Raw genomic sequence first — 23,520 nt, forward strand, 5'->3', positions numbered from 1 at the left:
CTAACGATGTCGATGGATCCTCTTCGACGGCTTCGGTCACAACTTCGGTTCAGATCAGGTCTTCTGATGGATCCTCTCCAACGGCTCCGGTCACTGCCTCGTCGATAAACCCCGATTTCCTAGGGATCGCCACATCGGAGAATTGGTGATGTCTCAGGCAGAGATTCAGAGGCAGATCCAGGAGTTGCAGAGGATGCAAATCGTTGCTGGTCACGAGCCGAGAGACACATAAACACTCAAGGTATCCAGTGACAACTGGGGTGGGAGGGTGGGCACGGGTGGGATTTGGGGAAGATGAAGGTTTATTTATTTTATAAATAATTTATTTTTAATTTCCGCGTGGATGACACGTGACACCCAGTCATTGTCCATATGGGCGCCACGTCACAGTTAACGTGAGACTTAACAATTTGACTAACAGATGTATGAGACTGTCCCAAAATTTACACTTTAGGTATGACTTTGGGACGAAAAAAACTTGATGTACTAAATGTTGAAAACCACGAAACATAAGGGTAGTAAACAGAGATTTACCCATATATATATAGAAAGAGAGGGACTGGTCCAGACTCCGACTCTCTCAGTCAACATACGGTAAATTGGTAATGTTACACAATTCAGAGATGATTGGGAGTTTTTCCCTTCTTTTTTCCTTGTTCAGGTAAAATCAGTGGTTAATTAATCTGTATAGTTTGTTGTATTTTCTTCTTCTTCTTCTTCAACAAAAAAAAAAGTTCGTAATTTTTGCCTTTCCGAACACAAACGGGTCTTTTTATTTCTTTCTTTCGTTTTATTTGATTAACTTGAGCTAATTATTTGCATGATTTCAGCTAATTTTTCTTATTGGTAGCAGAAAATACGGGCTACAAGAGGTTGACAGATAGCTTGGCAGTGTAAAAGCTTTTGACAAAAAAAAAAAAAAATAAATAAAATTGTATAGAATGTGTTTTTATAAGGTTTGACAGAAACAAATGGAAGTGTATGTTTTGCGTTATACTTTGCATGTTTATTGTTTTCTAAGAAAAATGTTTTATTTTTACTTAGTACTATAATTTAGTGACATTATGTGAAAATTTGATGGTCTATAAACCGTTCCAAACGAATCATCGACTCATGTTTGAGTATTATAAAATAACTTTGTACTGGTCTATTGCTAATAAACATTCTGGCCTCATATAACAATGGAAAACTGGAGAACAAGTTTAATACCATTTTCTATCGTCCCTTAATGCAAATGTATCCTTGTATCAAAAAGAAAAATGCTTCTTACTTGAACGATTTAGATTTGGTATTGAAATTGGAGATTATTTTTGTTTTTGTTTTTTTTTTTTTTTTATCCCATTGGAAGTTTTAGTTGTTTTAAATTATTGGTAGGTTAATTAATTGTTTTAAATTATTGGTAGGTTAACTAAGATAGAGTTTGATGTCTAAACAAAAATACTTTAAAAAAATGTTGGTCTGGCATTCATAATGTGAAGTCCAATGTGGAAGTGATTATGGGAAGAAGCTTGTCCAGTAAAATTATTTTAAAGTGATTTTAGCGAGAAACCACCTCTCCCGATATTTTTAGAGCCAAATCGACTCTCAATTGAGTCTTAAATAAGAGAGTAGTTGACTCTCTCTAATTCACTCTATATCTTATGTGTTTCTCAATTCATGACTTATTCCTTCCAAATAAATAAATATATCATTATATAAAGCAAGTCTTCAAAAAAAAAAATCCTATCCATCTAGAGAGAAAATAAAGAGAATTCATTTGTCGATGACTTTCGTCTTGGGATCGGTGGCAATCTTCTTGGTCATTTCCCTCCCTCTGCTTCTCTTATATTGGTTCTTAGTGTGTCACGATGAAAAATTATAGTCGTCATTCTTGGATTTCAATTTGAATCCGGTTAATACTATTAAAAAATTCATTAGAAGTTTGATGGTTTAGGATTTTCTCTTTAGAATAGTTCTTTCATTTTAGCTTTTATCTTGGTATTGGCAATATGTCTAAGCTGGTTCAAATTCAGCTCGCCCCAATAATTTGCCGATATTGTATCTCTTTCAGATTAATTATATGTGATGGTAGAGCTGTTTGATTTGCTAGCTGGATTTACTTCACTTAGTATTCTAGGCTCGTGACAGCGATTAGGTGTTGCAGTTAGAGCCATGATCATCGCATACCCAATACCAAAATGATTTGACAGTTTTGTTCAAACATGATTTCCATGTAGCACAAGATTTAGCAGTTTTAATGATGATTGTAATCTTGCAGGTCTTGGTGAGCTCATCGCTTAATGAAGTGCTTGTAGTTTAATCATTGTTTTGCGATTGATAAGTTTTAATTGTAATTTTGTTATCTAGTTTGCAAAAACCCTCTTAGGGTTGAATTCTTCGTGAAAATGTATTTGTACTACTTTTTATTCAATAAATGAAATATCATATGTCTTCACAATAATTCACAAAATAATTAACATATATTCACCGTACAAACATCATAATTGGAACAATTCATTTTGTTTATCATCATCCAAACCATATTTGCAAAAAAGAAAAATTCAAATTGAAAATCGTTTAGCTATTAACATGCATCAAATAAATGAACAACTTTGGTAACAAGTAGCATCCCATGATTTCCTATGCATTTGTTTGATGCATATGAATGGTTAAACGATCTCCAAATTGAATTATTTACAAAGATGACCTTTAGGTGATGATAAAAAGAATAAACGATTTGGATTGTGATATCGTTATAATTAAGATATAAGTGAAGGGACAAATAAGTTTCTTGGGAAAGAAACACAAATATTTTCCTTTGTAAAATAAATCATAACCAGTGAAGCTGGGGGGATAAGACTGATAATTAAATTCAAAATATATATGCCTACTTCTGTTAAAAGAAAGTAAAAAAAAAAAGGGGTCTTTTGCCATGTTTATTCTCAAAATAAATTATGTTTAAATTGTTTTAATTTTGGTTCAAGTAATGAGACTGAGGCTTATGCACCAGTTCAAAGAGGTAGTCAAAGTATCAGCTCCCTAATCTAATATCTAATTTAACAAATTTATCGTTTGACAAAAAAAAGTGCATTATATAATTATTTATATTAGAAAAACCATATAAATTTAGGATTTGGTTAGCATATTTAATATGATCATTATTTCGACGTTAGATAATAATAGTATTAAATTATATTTGACCGTCAAATAATAATTGTATTAAAAAGTAACATAGTCAGTCCCTAAATTTTATTAGAAATTTTCCCCTTCTTTCTCTAGCAGCACCTATGTTCGATACTAAAGCGACTCGTGCGAATTTGAATCACATTATTATTAATTTATTGCGAGGCTAAATTCATTCCTCACCTTAGTGTAATATCGTTTGTTCAAATAATAATGATAATCAATGGCGGAGCCAGAATTATTTTTTTTATGGGTGGGCTAGTTAAAAAAATTACCCTAAAATCAAATGATATATTTTTTTTGCTACATACATATTGTATGCAAAAATTTAAGTTTAACTTCTGTATTTGTATACTTAAAATTTACTTGGCATGAACTCAACAATCTTCGCATTTGCAAACCGCAAAAATTACAATGAATTATCAAATTTACATATATTTAGATGCAAAGACAAGAAGAAGATAAAAAATTTGACATCTCAATTACAATCACACAACTAGCACAAATCAAAACAATGAAAGTAGATGTAAAGGCAATCTTAAAAAAAATTGATTGAAACTAATATAAAGCCCGCTGAATCAAAGCAGAATAATCTTGAACAAAATGGCATCACAATTTCCATGATTATTTTTATATTTCTAGTTGTGCTAAATACTCGCCGGGCTAGTTTCATTAAAAATTAATTCTTCTTACATTTTCTTTTTTTTGTTATGCACTAAAATATATATACATATGCCACAAACTCTCCCTAGGCTACAGCCCACCGTAACCTTTGATGTGGCTATGCGATTGATAATAATAATAATAATAATAATCACATGGAAACATTGTTGTAATATATTCTTCACCAACTTGCCAAAAAATATATGCATTTGCGTGGCACCGCGTCATACTTAACACTAATGAATGACTGCGTAGCATGATACATTGCGTTAGTGCTGATTAAGATTGACTTAGAGCTGACTTGCCTGTATATTTTTTTGGGTGCTTTAGATTTTGGCCCTTACAATTCATTATTTCTAGTTAAAAACCCATCTATCTTTAAAGATCCAGTCTAAGCCCAAATTTAAAATTTGCAAACATATAGGAACATTATTGACCTATTAATACAATTTATTTACATTCATGCCACTCATACTTTATTGTGACATCCCACATCGCCCAGGGTAGTGATCCTTAAATGTATATTTCCATCCCTACCTAGCACGAGGCCTTTTGGGAGCTCACTGGCTTCGGGTTCCGTAGGAACTCCGAAGTTAAGCGAGATGAGGGCTAGAGTAATCCCATGATGGATGACCCACTGGGAAGTTGCTCATGAGTTCCCAAAAACAAAACCGTGAGGAAATGGTAAGCCCAAAACGGACAATATCGTGCTACGGTGGTGGAGCGGGCCCGGGAAGTGATTCCCCCCAGGCCAAGATGTGACAATATGGTATCAGAGCCTAACCCTGGTCGTGGTGTGCCGACGAGGACGTCGGGCCCCTAAGGAGGGTGGATTGTGACATCCTACATCGCCCAGGGTAGTGATCCTTAAATGTATATTTCCATCCCTACCTAGAACGAGGCCTTTTGGGAGCTCACTGGCTTCGGGTTCCGTAGGAACTCCAAAGTTAAGCGAGATGAGGGCTAGAGTAATCCCATGATGGGTGACCCACTGGGAAGTTGTTCGTGAGTTTCCAAAAACAAAACCGTGAGGGAATGGTAAGCCCAAAGCAGACAATATCGTGCTACGGTGGTGGAGCGGGCCCGGAAAGTGATTCCCCCCAGGCCAGGATGTGACATTTATGGTCCCTTTTGCAAATTCCTAAATTTATGCCAAATTAAAAGTAGTAGAAAAAGTGAAATAAAATGAAAAAAGTGTTTGCATTGATCGTATCTATGTCAAACTAGAAAAGTAGTTTTTTTTTTCGTGATATATTTTGTAGCAATTTTATCCATATTAATTGGTAGGTAAATTAGTTTGTTCCAATTATTTAAAAAAAAAAAATACTACACCTATATTATATATTTTGAATCAAATAACATTCCTCTAACTTGTAGGTAAATTATTTTCTATGTATTGTTATATATGTTAGACACATTTTGTTGTTGTATAAACATGAGTGGAACATAATATTGTTGATTTTATACATCAAACTGCATTTCTTTTGTTATAGGTAAATTATTTTCCATGTACAAGTACTTATGTTAGGCAAGTTTTGTTGTTGGTACATACAATATTTTGTATCATTGTAAAGAAAGATATTACATTACATCCATGGTATAATTGTTGTAGGTAAATTATTGGAAATTAATTTGTAGTTAGGTAATGAACATTTTGCATCATTGGAAATGAACATTTCAAAGAGTAGGTAGGTAAATTAATTTGTTCTAATTATATAAAAAAAATTACACTACACCTAGTTATATTTAATTTTTCCAATTATTAAAAAAATTTATACTACACCCAACCAAATAACATTTCTCTAACTTGTAGGTAAATTATTTTTCATGTATTGTTAGATATGTTAGGCACGTTTTATTGTTGTATAAACATGGGTGTAACATAGTATTTTTAATACTATGCATGGAACTACATTTCTTCTTAATATAGGTAAATTATTTTCCATGTATTAGTAAATATGTTAGGCACGCTTTGTTGTTGGTATAAACATTATTTTGCATCATTGTTAAAAAGAGATATTATATTACACCCATGGTATAATTGTTCGTAGGTAAATTAATGTGCATGTAGATAATGAAATACAATGTTCTAATATATTAATAAAAAAAAGGATAAATTCAAAAGTATTCAAGAATATGGTGAAAGAACTGAATCGAATAGTTTCATGAAAATTCAAAACCTTTCTAAAAAATTAAAATGCAATAAATTTTTAACATTAATTTCTTTTCTTTTTTTTGGTTGCAAAATCATTTACTATTTCCTTACAATTAATTGTCTACATCAAGTATGTAATAGGGGTATTTTAGGCATGTGAAAAATGTAAAATGTGTGAATTAATATGAAGTTAATAAATTTGCTTATGTGGATCCTAGTTATTAGGTTTTCTTTGAGTAAAAAAGTTATGTAGGGTTTTCTATGAAGAAAATTGAGTTTAAAGGGCTAAAGTCATATTCTCACTTTTAGGGGGATTTGTTTAACAATGTTTTTATATGAAGTATTTTTGCTCACATTGTTAATTAGAAGCACAACAAAATTTTCATTAAAAATTCAAAAGGATAATTTAGAAACATTTTAAAGTTTTTTCGCTCAACATTATTATGAATGCTTTTGTTTTTTTTTAAACGAGCCCTCTTGTTATGACACGCTGCATATCTTATCCTTAATCCTAATTTTAAATTTAAGCTGGAATTTGGATAAGGGTTAGTTAAAAATAAATAAATAAATAAATAAATAAAAAAAAAAAAAAAAAAAAACTCATCCATGTTAATCAGGCTACGTTGATGTGATTTGCCACCAAATTAAAATGAGGTTTGCAGCCTTGTGACATGAGCAAGTACCATGTTGCAACAAATGGGATAGACAACACAAGAACCTTGATGATGACAAAGATCGATATGGAATAATATTATTACAACTTGGTTGTCTAGTTGCAGAGGCAGCCTCTGACAGTTACGTATCCTTACCACACTACATGTGCCATCAGCCTCTCCTTTCCACCTATTTAAAACATGCACGATATTTGTTTTTGTACAAAATGCCCAGATAAAATAATTGAAATTCCATGAGTTAATCACACTCACACAAGAAAATGGAGAAAGTAGGAAACATGAAGACGATAGGAAGACATTTTGATTGCTGCTTATCCGGTTCATGCACGTGTTAGTAACGGGGCATCTTGGTGCAGATCATAGCATGATATGCTATATAAGATCTGTCTGTTTAATGAACAAACTTAAAATCTCAATCATGCATCCGAAATTATACAGATATATACACATTATAAGAAAGTTGACCAACCTGTTGCCTGTTGGGACAGATCCATCGCTATCTAATGAGAGCGATTTTGGGGTGGCTGGCTACGGTTTGGGCTTCACCATATTTACTAATTAACTTGCTACTGAATAAATAGATATTTATAATTAGGAATAAGCTTCTGTCTTTTGATTGATTTTTATTTATGGATTAAGAGTTCTCTTATAATGTTCCACTTATAGTGCTCTTGTAAGGTTCCACTTATACTAGATATGTAATATTCTAATGAGGTTTCAAGTTGTCTTTTGGATTACCGAACACTTAAGCCGATTTTGATTGGATTGAGTCATCTGCCGCTTAAGACGAATTTCTTGTGATATAGTTCACTTAAACTCTAACAAAACTTTTAGCTAAAATATTAAGGTTCTAAAAGACGTTAGACGCTAGTCGGTTCGTGGGTTGGGGTCTAGTGCCTAGACGGCTAGGCGGGGTAAATAGAATGACATATGTATTATGAAGTATTGAAACATGATGTAAACATGGGGAACAAACATATAGAGTGTGCTCATTTAAGTATTCAACAAGTCTCTTACAATTTATTGAAAAAAATTAAATGTAAATTGAAAGTTATATAATTTCTGTCTAAGTGAGTTGCAACCTAGGTAGGTAGCTAGGCGGGTCTGAACGAGCTAGGTGGGCGCTAGGCGGTCTAGGCGGGTGTCTTAGCTGGTCTAGGTGCTCTTTCTTAATTTTCAAACGCCTAGGCATTAATCGGGACGGTGGCCAAACGCCTAACACCTATGTGGGGCCTAGGCGGCACTAGGCGGAAATTTTTAGAACAGTGTAAAATATCATATTTTAGTTTAAGTACCAATAAAATAGTAAATTAAAACAATTCTAAAATTACTATTATAATTCAAAGTAACATGCTTAGTTTAGCCGTTTAACACGGTCAGTGACAGAGCCACTTGAGGACCAAGAGAGGCCCGGGCATATCCTTAAGTTTCTTCACTTTGTAAGTTTGTAGCTTTTATTTGCGTGCTTTTGGTTGGATATTCCGCTTTCTTTGACTTATGTGTTTTTGCTCCCAGTTAGCTTTACTATGTTTCTGTAATTGAAAAAAATGTGTTTTACAGTAGTATTGTTATGAAACCAATGCCTTATATCAACTAGTATTCCTTTAGTTAGTTTGCCATTTTGCATGATAGAGTGTTGTTTTATAGTGAAACCACACATATATGGAATAGAGGAAGAGTTTATCTTGAAAGAAAATTTACATACCTGTACTTTTTAGCAATGATCATTAATTTCTGTTCAACTTCAATGTAGGAATTTGTAAAGAAATTCAGTGCTTATGATATAATTATTTCAATGTTAATTTTTTTCGTTGTTGTAGCCTATTTTATTTGACAAAAAGAAGAGGGCCGTTGGCAAGGGTAGAGAGAGAGAGAGAGAGAGAGAGAGAGAGAGAGAGAGAGAGAGAGGAGATATGTGTTTGTAGAATCATAGGGGAATTGTGTGTAGAGGATATGATATCCCCTCATACGTAGTGCCTTTATTTATAGTAGTAAAAAGGAAGAAGAAATCCTTCATCCCCAAGGAATACAAGTCCATATAGGAAAGAATAATTAGAATAAAATCTAATCTAGGATTTACACAATCACACTTAAACTAGGAAAGTTCACAAAACTCCCCCTTGAGTGTGTAAATACTCAAGGTAGATTTCAGCATCATGCAGAAGTTGAGGAAGTCGACTTGTCGACACTAATTCTGGGAACAACGCTTATTCTCAATAAAGTAGGAACTTACATAAAGAAGTAAGTCTCACTAAAAAACCCTAAGGTTATGGCAAAAACCCAAGTAGGGACAAAATCCATAGTCTAAGGAAAAATGCGTGAGAAATGAAAAAGTCAAAAGAAATGTCTAAGGGACGTCATCTGGGATATAACCAGCCCAAGGTGTGTGTCTCGTTAAAACCCAGTTAGGTAGCAAAAACCTAATGGGAAAAATGCTCCTAATCATAGGGAAAAAGAGTACGTTAAGATCAATCAAGTATCTTCAGGATACTTCCCCTGAGTTTGACACAATTCCAAAGAGAACTAACAATGTTATAACTCAGAAAGTTTAAGCATACCAATTCCTTGAACAAGCTTCTGAAACGTCGCCTTCAGTAGTGATATGGTGAAAAGGTCGGCCAGGTTATCTTGTATACGAATTTGCATGACTTCAATCTTCTGATGTTTTTGTTGTTGATTTAAGAAGAAGAACTTCAACACAATGTGTTTGGTGTTGTCTTTTTTGATGTAATCCTTCTTGAGCTGTTCGATGCATGTTGTGTTGTCTTCACAGATCGTCGTTGGGACGTCAACGACAGGGTAAAGATTGTAGGAGCTTCGATTATGGCCCACAACTGCTCTCAACCAAAAGTATTCCTGAGTTGCTTCATGTAAGGTGAGAATTTCAGCATGGTTAGACGAAGTAGCAACTAAGGTCTATTTAGTTGAAATCCAAGAGATTGCGGTGCCTTCAATGGTAAAGACATAACCCATTTTAGAACACGCCTTGTGCAGATCAGATAAGTATCCTGCGTCGGCATAACCAACAAGACGAGAATCGACTCGAGAAGCAGGGGGTGCGATATCACTCAAGGATCCATAGGGATAGAACAAGCCCAAATCCGTAGTACCCTTAAGGTAACAGAAGATGTCTTTCACGCTAGTCCAGTGTTTGTATGTTGGTGCATTACTGTATCTTGCTAAAAGATTAACAACAAATGAGATGTCGAGTCCAGTACATTGAGTTAAGTACAATAAAGCACCTATCACGCTTAGATAAGGAACTTTAGGCTCCAATCTCTTCTCATCATCCTTCGGACAGAAGGGACCTTGTTTTGCATCTAGCGATCGAACGACCATAGGAGTACTTGAAGGATTCGCTTTATCTTCGTTAAAGAGACTCAACACCTTCTAGGTGTAGTTTGTTTGATGTACTAAGATTTCATCCAAACAGTGCTCTATCTTGAGACCGAGACAATATCGAGTCTTTCCTAGATCTTTCATCTCAAATTCCTACTTCAGGTGTGCGGTAGTTTTTATGAGCTCTTTAGGAGTTCGGATAAGGTTCATGTCATTGACATATACTGCAATTATTGCAAAACCGAAACGTGACTTCTTAATGAGCACACAAGGGCATAGTTCATTGTTTACATATCTTTGACTAGTCAAATACTCAATTAGATGGTTATACCACATTCTTTCGAATTACTTCAAACTGTAAAGTGAATGCCTTAGCCAAATTGAGAGTGTGTTCTGGGGTTTGGAAATATTTGATCTAGTCAATGTAAGTTATTCGGGAACTTTCATATAGATTTTTGTATCAACATCACTATAGAGATACACAGTTACCACGTCCATCAGCTGTATACTTAGTTTTCAGAAACTACCAAAGTGAGAAGGTAGCGAAAAGTAATCACATCCATAATGGGTGAATAAGTTTCATTATAGTCAATCCCGGGGCTTAGTGAGAAGCATTGCGCAACAAGAAGAACTTTGTAATGCACAATTTTGTTCTTCTTATTACATTTCCGAACAAAGGGCTTCACATGTGGAGGAGTAGAAGTTACAGGTCCAAACACTTGACGTTTCGCAAGTAAATTAAGTTTGACTTGGATTGCTTGTTTCCAGTTTGACCAATCGGTTTTACATCGACATTCATCAACAGAACGAGGTTCAATGTCCTTGCTCAACATGATCTCAGTAGCTATTGCATATGCTAATGCATCGTCGACAATCATCTCATTTCTACACCACACATCATTTGAGCTAGCACAATAGACCAAAATATCACGATTCTCGGGAGGAGGATTCCTCTCTTCAAGGATGCTTCCGTAATCTAGAATTTCCTCATGAGTAAGATAGAATGAGTAAGCGACAGTTGGATTCAAAGTAGGCTCTTCAGGTGCCTGTGCCGTGGGTTTTCTCTTCCGGGGGTGTGAATCCTTTGAACCAAGAAGTCTGCCACACTTTTGTGTAGGGGCAGATGATTGGCTAGTCGCTAATGTACCTGGATCACAAAGATTGGTGTCTCAGGCCTCTAGGAAAGAAGTTCGTCATATATTTGGTACATCCATCTTTGCTGGTACATCCATCTTTGCAGGCACATTCGGAGTTGGAATATGTGATCTTGTCACATGCGCTAGATCGATGAAAGCATCTGGCATGCTTTGAGCTATGCTCTGGAGATCTAATATGCGCTGCAATTTAGTTTCAGACTGAACAATGCAGGGATCTAATGAGACAAAGTGGAAGTCATCCACGATAATTTACGTTGTTCTTCAAGAACGTCGATGTTCTTATCTCCCCCTAACGACTGGAAGATTGTCGAGCGGTAAACAGATCGCCTGTCAAAGGTTTTAAGTAACGAATAATCGAAGAAGAATCATATCCGACATAGATTCTCATCCTTTATTGATGTTTTTTTTTGTACGTAAGGATGGCGAAATCGACACATAGACCGCACAACCAAAAACACATAGATGCGATATGTCGGGTTCATATCTGGTAACCAACTGAAGGACATTATATGTTGGGTCGCAACAGGCCTCAAGTGGACTAACATGACTACGTGCAATATTGCATGGCTCCAAGCAGTGATTAGGAGCTTGGTACGTATGACCAATGATCGAGCAATTTGTAAGCACTTAATGAATGCCTCTACCAGGTCATTTTGGGTGTGAACATGGGGTACTGGATCTTCAACTTCAACCCCAACTGACATGCAATAGTTATCAAAAGTTTTAGATGTGAATTCTCTAGCATTATCCAATTAAATGGATTTGATTGGATAATCAGGGTGGTGAGCCCCTGAGCTTGTTAATCTACGCCAACAATTTGGAGAATGCAGCGTTCCTTGTGGACAACAGACACATGTGTGACTAACATGTGGAAGCGTCAATCAAAACCATAAAATAATTAAATGGTCTGCATAGAGGGTGAATCGGTCCACAAATGTCCCCTTGAATCTTTTGTAGAAAAATGGGAGGATTCAAATGAATCTGGGGAGCTCGGCAAACACGAGACCAATGGTCATTTGAGCCATAATGATAGCACATATATGCATCCATGGTTTCAGGTGTTTTGCCTTTATTCTTAAAGTTTGGGGCTTTGGGAACGAGGTTAGAGTGCTTCTGGGCTCTGTTTCATCCCTTGGATAGGCCTTGACTCTGTTGACCTTGACGGGGTGGCTTTTAGCCACCCCTACCATGTCCCTTTTGGCATTTTGGGCGTTGGTTTGTGTTATAGTGTGCTTTAGGCACAACAATTGCCCTAGTAAGTCGAGCTTGATAATTCTTCATCAACAGCTGGTTCTGTTTTTCGGCGAGAAGTAAAATAAAGATCAAATCCAAGAATTTAGTGAACTTCTGAGCTCTATATTGTTAATACAGGACAATATTAGGAGCAAAGAATGTCGAATAGGTCTTCTCCAGGAGATCCTCTTCGGTCAAAGTTTCATTACAAAACTTGAGAAGTGATCAGATTCGACAAACTTCAGAATTATATTCATTCACAGACTTAAAGTCTTGGGAGGGCAAATGCTACCAGTCGTGTCTTGCTTCAGGCAAGATGATGTCATTTTGGTGATCAAAACGATCAGCCAAAGCGACCCATAGTGCTTGTGGATCTTCCTCAGCAATATATTCAATTTGCAAGGCGTTATGAATATGTCTTCGGATGAAGATCATAACGGTGGCTTTCTCAGCTTTGCTAACAGGGTTGTTTGTCTCATCTTCAATGGCGGGACGCAAATTTTTTGCAGTGAGGTAGAGTTTCACATCTTGGATCTACTTGAGGTAGTTCTTTCCAGAGACCTCCAAAGCGGTAAAGTCGAGTTTGTTCAAATTTGACATATTCCTATTACAAAATAAAGGACAATATGTGATTAGTGCAATGGAGAAAAAAAAAATCAATCCATTCACATAAAAGTAGAACATTCATGTTCTAATAGACATGTATTGGTTAAATTCGCATGAAAAAACCTCAGGTTTTCATGGTGATGTTTTTAAGTGAAAAACTTTAGGTTTTCAAACAAGGCATGTTTATAGAAACTTCAGGTTTCAAAATAATTATGAACTTCAGGTTCATATGTTCTTGCAGACAAACGCAAATATATACACATAAATATGCAACAAGAAGTTATGCAAATATAACTTCAGTTCTAGAATTACAATTGAATTAATTATTTGGACTTCGGGCCAAAATTAAAGTGTGGGTAAAAAATATAAAACTCATTGGGCCTAAAATAATTAGGCAATTAAACTCGGGGCCGAAAAATTGGACCAAAGCCCATAGATGGGCTGAGTAAACAAGAGTTGTGTGGCCCAAAACCAAAAAATAGGCTCAGGTGGATCATGCCTTAATGACAGAGTGGGCTACAAGCCCAGTAGCAACAAACAAGTTGCAAAAGAGTTGAGCCCAAAACAGATGGCCCAGATGAGGGCGTGATCAAGTGTGACTCGTCATGGGGGAACACCATGTATCGGCATTGGGCTAGGTCCAACAGAAAACTGAATGGGTTGTTGGATTTGGGTTGGGATAACACATAGCAGTAGTAAGCCCAACGGGCGTTGATGCGGGCCGAGGATCCGATGCCCACTTGGGCTCAGGTCGAGGGGATTCGGGACACTCGAACGATGCTGGGTGTCAGAGCACAATCGGTAGAGACGCCGACGACACTTCAGGCGACTTTCCTCGGGAGTCAAATCACGACTAAGCTTGTGGGTTCACTTGGGAACTCAAATCGTGGACTGAAACTTAGGTTTCATTGGATTTTTGAGGAAAAAAACCCATCGTCTTCGATGATGGTGAGATCCTAATCACAACTGTAGGTGTGATTTCCCAGGAATTAATGACGGTGAAATCGTGGCTTACTGTGGGCAGCGCTGTGGGTTAGGTTTTGATGCCAAATAGGCATCTTCTCATATGGAGCAAGGGTTTTGCTCCGGTGCTTCACAACCTATGGTGGGCTTGTGTGAGCCCAATGGTGTCGGGGGTCACGAGTTCGAGGAACCACTAGGGTTCTCGATTTCAAAAATTTTCAATTCAATGCAATTCAATTTTTATATGCATATTCAATTCAATTTAATAGTTTAATGCATGTACATATATTTGATGCAATTTATGGCAATATCAAATTCACATAATTCAGCAATTATGAATATAATGCATACATAATTTATGTAGAATCTAAAATTCGAAAAGCGTAAAGTTAGGTCATGTATTATGGTGAATGTTCATGCTATCAAGGTTGCAAAAATATCGAGATAAAAACCATTGTTTTGAAAGAACCTGATGGCATGATGATATGAATGAACTAGTTTGACGCAGAAAAAGCTTCGTCAGATTCCTAAGCGCAAAGGTAGGAGCATGCTGATAATGTGTTGTAGCCTATTTTATCTGACAAGAAGAAAAGGGTTGGCGGCAACGGTAGAAAGAGAAAGGAGAGATGTATTTGTAGAATCATAGGGGAATTGTGTGTTGAGGATATGACATCCCCATATGTAGTGCCTTTAATTATAGTAGTAAAAGGGAAGAAAAAATCCTTCATCCCTAAGGAATACAAGTCCATATAGGAAATAATAACTAAAATCAAATATAATGTAGGATTTACACAATCACACTTAAATTAGGAAAGTTCACAACATTCGTGAATTTATTAATCTATTTTGGTTATAACCTTTCAGTCTAGTACAAAAAATCTAATGGACCTTCAATTTTTCTCCCATTTATTATATTATTTTTAACCAAATTTCTTTCATATGGCTTAAAGTCCCCTCCTAACCTTGATTTCTTACTCCGAACTGAACACAATTTTGTAAAAAATAGCTAGTTGCATATGCAATTTGGATTATATGAATTGGTAAAAAATAGCTAGTTGCATAAGCAAAATGGTAAATATAGAATTGTTTACTAAACATGTTGATTCAATCCTAAAATGTTTTCTGACCAATCAATTTTTTTTCCAGCGATGGACCGATCAATTTTCCCAGCAATGGACCAATCAAAATTTTCGATGTAAAGGTCACTGTCCAATGATGACTTTCAAAATATACGTGTAAAGTGATGAATTTTCTCATTAATTCTTTAATTTTGTTGTGTGTGTAATGTGAAGAAAATTTACATAATTTAAGATAAAAAGGTTGCACCTATTCCTATTATTTTATGTCACTGTTGAACAATGACTTGAAAATGTTTTCGGTGACAGGAAAAGTTTTTCAGCACAAATGATGGTGTTTGATGCCAATTTCCGGCACTGACGTCGGTGACCTGCGATAGGGAAAAATATATTTCTTCCAATGCTTATAATGTCTTGGCCAACAAATTGGGCATAATCTAAATATATAGTTTGGACTTGGTAGTTTTCCTTAAAATTGGTATTTTTCTTTAGACTAAATAGCCAAAATGGTCATTGAGATTTGCATAACTCATCACTTTGGTCTCTGAGATTGTCCACTATCCATCATTTTGGTCATTCCATTAAAAACTCTTTGGGAAATTTTCAAAGCTTTATAACTCAATTATTTCTTAACCAAATTTGACCCATAATATATCAAAATGAAGATAGGAAAGTGTAAAACAAGATTATACCTATTTGAAAGCCCAATGGTTGCCGGAGATGGTCGGAAAATAGCCTCAAATGTGACTGGTCCGCCAAAAAACTGGAAAACTCGCCGGAAACTGGGTAAACCTTAAACGTTCATAACTTCTTCAATAATCAACAAAATCAAGTGATTCAAAAACAAAAATCATACTTCTCGACGAGACGAAGAGAGTGGTATTTTTCTCAATGGCTAACTCGCCGTGGTTTGGCCGGAAAACGGCTCGAAAGTGGCTAACTTGAAAATGGTTAGCCACTTTTGAGTCATTGTCCGGTCTAACCATGGTGAGTTAGCCATCAATAAAGGTACCATTCTCTTTGTCTCGTCGAGAAGTATGATTTTTGTTTTTGAATCACTCAATTTTGTTGAGTATTGAAGAAGTTATGAACGTTTGAAGTTTACCCAGTTTTTGGCGAGTTTTTCAGTTTTCTCACGGACCAGTCACCTTTGAGGCTAATTTCTGGCCATCTCCGGCAACCATTGGGTTTCCAAATAGGTATAATCTTGTTCTACACTTTTCTATCTTCATTTTGATATATTATGGGTCAAATTTGGTTAAGAAACAATTGAGTTACAAAGCTTTGGAAATTGCCCAAAGAGTTTTTAACGGAATGACCAAAATGATGGATGGTGAACAATCTCATGGACCATTTCTATTGATTTTCAATCTCAGGGACCAAAGTGATGAGTTATGCAAATCTCAATGACCATTTTGGTTATTTAGCCTTTTCTTTAAAACCTATATTCAACTTGGTATTTCATCCTAATTTACCTCTCTTAAGTTGCTAAGTATTATTGTTTGATGATAAATCTTTTCATTTGGAAGTAATATTCTACTTTTAAAACCAAACTATTATGGCTTGTCCATGGTTTGATTTAGTCCAAATTCTCACCCTTATTGTAAATATATCATTGTCTCCTTCAAACTTGGACATTCATTCTTATATATAGTTTAATAGATGGTCTCTCCACATAATAATTTCTCCCTTATACAATTCATTAAACTCATAAACTAATTAACATCATGAACTTCGGGGAAAGAAAAAAAAAATTAACATCATGATCAACTAGCTTTTAATTTAATAATATTTATCATCAAAAGTTGGATCATATCCTAAAACAAATCCGGGATTCCCCATTGATTAAAAAACACTAGAATCTTGATCTAAAGTTAATTGAATCTCTCAATAGAAATAAAAGATTGTTTTGCCTTTAAGAAAAAGGAACAGAATACTTCAATCGAGCCACTTCCTCTCAATAAGTTACTGCCAGGTGCATAGTAGCAGTGGTCATCAAACCACGTCCGAATGCATGACATTGACAAGCTCCCATCCATACAAATCCAAATTGCATATGCAACTAGCTATTTTTTACAACACCGTGATGGAAACTTATCAAAAACTTCAAACATACTGCATTATTTAATTTAAGTTTAGGCAAGGGGTGGACGTGACGGCATGGTGGATAAGTATTATTTTTTTATTTTTTTTTTTTTCAACTCATTATGCTTCGGTTTTGAATCCTTTGTGTTCCAGTAATTTAAATTAGTGGGATGTATCATTTGTTAAAAACCAAAAAGTTAAGATTAGATTACTTAGTATTTTAAACAATAGAAATATAAAATATGGTCTTTTGGTTTTGTCCATTTCTCTGAATTAGGACTATTGAGTATTGGCAGTTGAGTTGGCTGTGAAGCCTGACTGGTTTTATTGATCCAAGGCCAGGCAAAATCAAGAATTATTTGCTAGCTGGTTTTACAATGTAATGTTCCCAAACCCAAACCCATCCAAGTTTTCGAGTTTAATTTGGTTGAAATCTAAAAAAGAATATGCATTTTTATACAAATTCTTGGCCTCCTGTTGATTCGTATCTATGAAGGATATGCTGTCCCAATGAACCTTACAACGCAATGAGTCGCTGTGTCATGTGTGTGTGTGTCTTGCATGTCCATATTTGGTAGTCAATATGGCATGTTAGAGCTTATTCATATAATGGTAATTCTAATACAAAGCCAACAGACAAAAAGAGCCTTGGTTTTTCCATTGGGTTCCTTATGATTTTGGAACGTTTTCATGCTTTATTTCCTAAACTTTGGTATGTTTATATGATGGTGTATTAAAAATTTATAGCTCAATTAGTTAAGAGCATTTTGTTGGCGTGCGTCAGTGGTCAATTATTGTAATTGTTATTTTAATTGTAATTTCCTTGTTGTTAGAGATTTCTTTGTAACCCTGGCCAACAATGTTGTGTGTATATATATATATATATATATATATATATTGCCTCCTAGAGAGAAGAATATACACAATACAATTAAGGTAATGCTATGAGACTAAATTTGTAGACAGAATTTACAAATTAAACGATATGAAAGTTGATGATTGGATTATTACTTAAGCGTTGATAAACATGTTTATTTTTTATTGATGACACATCCTTTGGTTTGCAAATTTTATTTACAAATTTAGTCTCCTTAGCATTACCTTACAATTAAACCCCAAAGATTTATCTCATTCAACTTTGTTTTTGAGGTCCCGAGTTTCCCCTTCTTCAATAAGTTTTCTTATATTTTTATTATATATACATTTATATGAATGAGTAGGAGAAATTGGAATTAGAGTTTTCCCATTCTTGGTAATATAAATACCCACGATCTAAAATGAGATCATTAATTACTGTATATATGGCTTTATGATTAGGAAAGGCATCCTCGTCAGATTCCTTCCATCTAAACCTAATGACCCACAAATCTCGGCAGACTTATCTTTTTTTCTAGCCCCATTAATTGGATAAACTTTTTAAAGTGATTAGTATTTAAGAGAGTACTCCATGTATTATAATATAAGTGAAGGTACACATAAAAAACTATTATTTACCCCACTTGTATTATAACACTTGAAATACCTTTTGAATACTCGAAAAAATCTCTTCATTCATTATGCATCGTTTTCTTTAGTCCACTGATCCTGATTGGCACTGTAGTTCTCTCCTTAATTTAATCAAAGAATCATTCCCCAAAGACTCAGGAAACAACAAAACCCTAATGTCCCAACCCATAAGCCATATATATCTTGGCAATCTGCTTGTTAGCAGCTGGGACGCGAAAAGTCACAAGAAACATCACTGATTGGGTTTTCTTCACGATGCATGATAATGCCAGAAGGCCTAAGGCTTAATAATAAATTGTTAATGCAACAGAGGCGTCATTATGCACCATCCCAGCTTTAAGGATATGCATGGACTACTTTGTGATCATCTTCAACTTTACAGTATTCTTTAGTCAAATTTTCGATGAAGAGCATTTTGAGTGAGAGAAAGGTGGAAAAACACACTCATGAAGGATTTGATTTTTAATAAATAAATGTTAAAAAGATTCTTTCAAAACAAAGCGGATAAATGATTCCTATGATCATAAAATATTCAGAAGATGATTTATGTGCTAAAAAAACTCGGATTTAAACTCCTGTGATGTACTCTGTCAGTAAATTTAGTCCACAAGTGATTTTTCCATTAACTACCTGTTAATACATGGTAAAGTGATTTTTCCGTTAACTATCTATTAACTCTCTCTCTCCTACTTCTAAAAAATTGAACGACTCTGTCTTGGTGATCTGATTTCCTGAGATTCAATCCTTCCCCGTCCCTTCTTCCTCCATTCTTCATCTTTTTCCTCCAAATTACACTACCCATTTCTTCTTTTCCCAGAAATTCAGTCCACTTTTCAAATTTATCAAAAATTGCAAATTTCCATCCTTTTTTTCAAAAATGTTCTGACCCCTTCTTCCTACTCTGCACAATTAATTTAACTACCCAAATCAATCCAATTTCTTGAACTCAATCACATTTTTTATATTAATTAATAATTTATTTATTATTCAAACAAATTTCAATCTAATCCCATTTGGGTCTCTGTTTTGTTTTGTTTTTGTTTTTGTTTTTGTTTTTTTTGTTTTTTTTTCGCAAAATTACCTAGAACAAATACAGAGTAATCCAACCGGGCCGGCCCGTACCCAGTCCGCCAAGCCGAAAGCCCAACATCCCCCCTTACTTCCGCCCAAAGCCCAGCCGGGGGAGTAGCTGCTACTGCATATGCTGCTGCGTCTTCTGCGCCTTCCTCCTCATTGTCATCATCCTCGCCGCCCTCGCCGGCGGCATCTTCTACCTCCTCTCCTTCCAAATCCCCAAATTTGAACCCGTCTCCAAACCCGACGGGACCCACCTCAACGTCCAGGCTGTCACCAGTGTCGAGGTGAGGAACCCCAACCTGAAACTCGACATCTTCTACCGCAAGGGGATCGAGAAGTACGCGATCCTCGGGGATGAGAACGATGTAGGGTTGGCGTTGGGTTCAAAGCTGCTCAAAGGGTTCACGCATAGGCACCGGAACACGACGAATTTCAAGATGGATATGAGGGTGAGGAACAAAGTGGTGGATTAGACGGTGGGGCGGAGGCTGGCGGCGTAGTTGAAGAGTAAGGAGATAAAGGTAGCGGTGGAGGGAAAGACGAGGATTGGGTACATGATCAAAGGGTGGAGGGTTGGGATGAAGCAGATCAATGTATTAGAAAAATCACATTTGATGTAAATTTGCTAACGGAGTATATCAAAAGATTTAAATTCGAGTGTTTTTAGAATATAAATTATCTTCCAAATACCTTATAACCACATGAATCATTTATCTGATTTAACTTAAGATTTTTTATAGATTTTTACTATTTTATGTTTTTAGCACAACTTATACTAACATTATAAAATATTGTATAAAAAATATAAGGTAACAAAATTTTCATGAAAAATCCCACTCTGAAAAAGTCTTTTTATCTTTTATCTTTTTAATAACTTTTATCATTACCAAAGCATGCATACATTATGTGCTCCACGTGCAAATCATTGTTACATTCGAATTTTGTAGTTGGGCGGCCAGTGCACTTACTGGTTCCATATCTGGGGAGCTTCTACAAGTCTGGGCTCTTCTACCATTCTGATTTTCTTAAACGTAGCAAGTACCATTTGCAAGACTTCAAGCTTTTAATCAGGTTATATATTTGTTAAAAATACAAACACTTCAGGCTTGTTAAAAAATTTGGAGTATTCTATACTCCGCAGCATCGTAAAATTTTTGGCACAATTCGGAAATTATGAGAATATAATTTTTTTTTGATCGAATTCTGAGAATATATTAGAGTATGGAAGCTGGAAGGTCTTGTCTATAAGAAATTTTTTAATACAGGCTGCCTGTCGATACCTTCCAATCCATATATAGTTGGATGAAAAGACATCAGTACAGAGGAAATAAATCCCGAGTCTATTACGAACTCAGATAATATTTATTCAATATTATCAGCAGTGGAAAAAAAATCCCAGCAATTCAAGTAATACAAAATCGCACGGAAAAGTCTATGTTCTTGATTTATTTCTTTTTCATCGATTTATTGGAAATTAACAAACAACTGAAAAGACAATCACATAAAACATAAACGAAAGATAAACACATAGATTTCTGGTACAGTAGTACGGTAGCAGTGGCACTAATGGAATATCAAAGCTTTTCTTCTGTGCTGTGACACTTGAAATCGAAGGTATTGACACCGGTATAAACGCCATCGTCGATGTTGCTGCTAATTATTTCCCCACTCATAAGAGTGTCCTGCTGGGTGTAGGAGAAGGGAACATCAAATGAAGACTCGGCTGCTACATACTTCACCTTCACCCTAGTCATTGCTTGCATGCAGAACAACTTTATACACAACCTCCCTTAGAGTCTCAGTTTCTCCAAATTGAACTGCTCCAGGAAATCCAATCTTTACCTTGTTATCGTCTGCAATTATTGGAATTTCGATATTGGTACTGCTCTTGACACCAAGAAACTTCAAAATCGACGAGACGCTAGAGTACTTCTCGTTGTTTGTGTATACGAAAGCTTCGCTTCTACAGGGTAAGATTCTTTAGTACGGACGGCCTCACCACGGCCATTTCCACCATGTGTTGGTTGTAGATCCTTGCACGATAGAGGCGAAGAGAAATGCCACTGATTAAAGATGGCAATACTAACTATGAAACCCGATAAATATGGATAACTGCCTGAATGGAACGGATTTGAGCATGAAAGTTTGAGTATATTTTTGGATATGTGAAAAACTGTTCATATTATTCGGTTATGATTTTGGATATGAATATATGGATTCCCAAACCGTATCTGTAATCGAATCTGACGTGAATAGTAAACAATATAATTTATAGATAATATAATAGTATAATATATATATGTATGTATGTATGTATGCATGTATGTATTTGTATATCCATTATTCTCCGAACCATTACCTTTAGAATACAAAAATTGCATTTTGTAGGAAAGTAAAATTTTGAATCAAAATCAATGCGGACTCAATAATGCTTATGAGAGATATCAAAGACAAGCCAACATTATACGTGTTTCAATTTTTATACTCGAACATGATTCATTTATTGGATCATTTTATACATCAAATGTTTAATAACAAAATTAATACCTATGAACTTATAATATCTCAACTGAACGAATATAATTTTTGTGAAGATGAATATACCTGTTAACCGATGGGGAATCCATTACCCGGTGGGTATGGTTATGGATTATACCCGATAGTTAATTTACGGTTATAGATATAGTAATTTTCGTGATTATGGGAATGAATATAGCATTTCCGTTCTCAAACCGAACCGTTGCCATCCCTTCCACTCATATCCCCCCCCCGTAAGGGGAAAACCTCTTCCACCTCAAGGTACGCCTCTTTGTCAATAGTGGGGCCATTTGCATTGAGACTGCTTGTAATTGTGCTGGTAGTATTTCTCTTGCGGAACTTATTGTTGCGCATGCTGCGGAGAGCAATGACATTGTCGCCTACTTTGATCGGCCAAAACAAGGTGTGGGAATCATTGTTGGTGCAGTCATCTGAGTCGGCACATATCCAGTCGTCCTTGGAAAGTCTCCAGAATTTCCCCGATGAATATTTGGACTTCATGCGGACAGTTCCATCAGCGTTGGTAAAGACCTCGTTCCCCACGGATGGATCTTCAATGTCATTGGATTCGAAATACAGCAGATGTGGTTGTTGGTCGATCAAGCGGGCACTGAGGTAGTGGCCATTACGGCCTTTGAATGCCACATGCTTGGGAAGTAGCTTGACTGGTACCAACGATTCCCAGTCGATGACTATGAACACATCCACAAACTTCTGGCTAGGCGATTCCCCATACGTGTATATGAAACCCCAGTATTTGTTATTCGGATCGTTTTGCACCAATGCTACGTACTTTCCATTGTGGACATGGCGGAATCGGAGTACTATAGAATTAGTACATCTGGCATCATTAACCGGGAGGCCAGCATCACATGCGTAGACAGGCTCGAACAAGGTAAACGAGAACATGGATTTGTCTTCGTCTCGTTCATCAGCACCAGAAACAATCTGAGTATAACCACAAGCAGGCATCACCCAGTATTTATTGTTGTAGCAGCATCTAATGTGCAGTAGTCCCTCATTCCCATTACTCTTTGCCTTCTCCACTTCAAATTTTGTGTATTCGCTCCAAGCTTCCTCTCTTGTGTGAAATTAACATACCTTGCAGCTGGCATGATTCGCTTCAGATTCTCATCTGCATCAACAATATTGAATCGTAAATATTTGTTATTGTGGTTCGACTTGAGCACCACAAACCTCGGCAACGTTGACATATTAATTCTCGTAAATATTGGTTATTGTGGTGTTCAAGTCGATCTCAATCTCCCACAACTCACGTACTTGGC

The 23,520-nt window shown here is 35.8% G+C and overlaps 2 protein-coding genes across 2 annotated transcripts; one reads left to right on the forward strand and one right to left on the reverse strand.

The window, feature by feature from the left end:
- Window positions 1–9,570: 9,570 nt before the first annotated feature.
- On the reverse strand, window positions 9,571–9,993 carry LOC148699078 (secreted RxLR effector protein 161-like). Its single transcript, XM_088693014.1, has one exon. It carries the CDS (start codon window positions 9,991–9,993, stop codon window positions 9,571–9,573), a length of 423 nt encoding a protein of 140 aa, XP_088549140.1.
- A 3,710-nt stretch (window positions 9,994–13,703) lies between these two features.
- LOC137719744 (uncharacterized) lies at window positions 13,704–20,716 on the forward strand. The gene is given in 3 exon segments (XM_088693298.1): window positions 13,704–13,937; window positions 19,705–20,312; window positions 20,644–20,716. Coding segments are annotated over 3 exon segments (915 nt in total).
- The last annotated feature ends 2,804 nt before the right edge of the window (window positions 20,717–23,520 follow it).

Source organism: Pyrus communis, chromosome 1, assembly GCF_041283825.1.
Source record: "Pyrus communis isolate YQ-2024b chromosome 1, ASM4128382v1, whole genome shotgun sequence".
NCBI classification, from domain to species: domain Eukaryota; kingdom Viridiplantae; phylum Streptophyta; class Magnoliopsida; order Rosales; family Rosaceae; genus Pyrus; species Pyrus communis.

Bases quoted from the DNA above. Each gene is read 5' to 3' on its own strand.
- LOC148699078 (XM_088693014.1), bottom strand. From the start codon at position 9,993: ATGGTCGTTCGATCGCTAGATGCAAAACAAGGTCCCTTCTGTCCGAAG.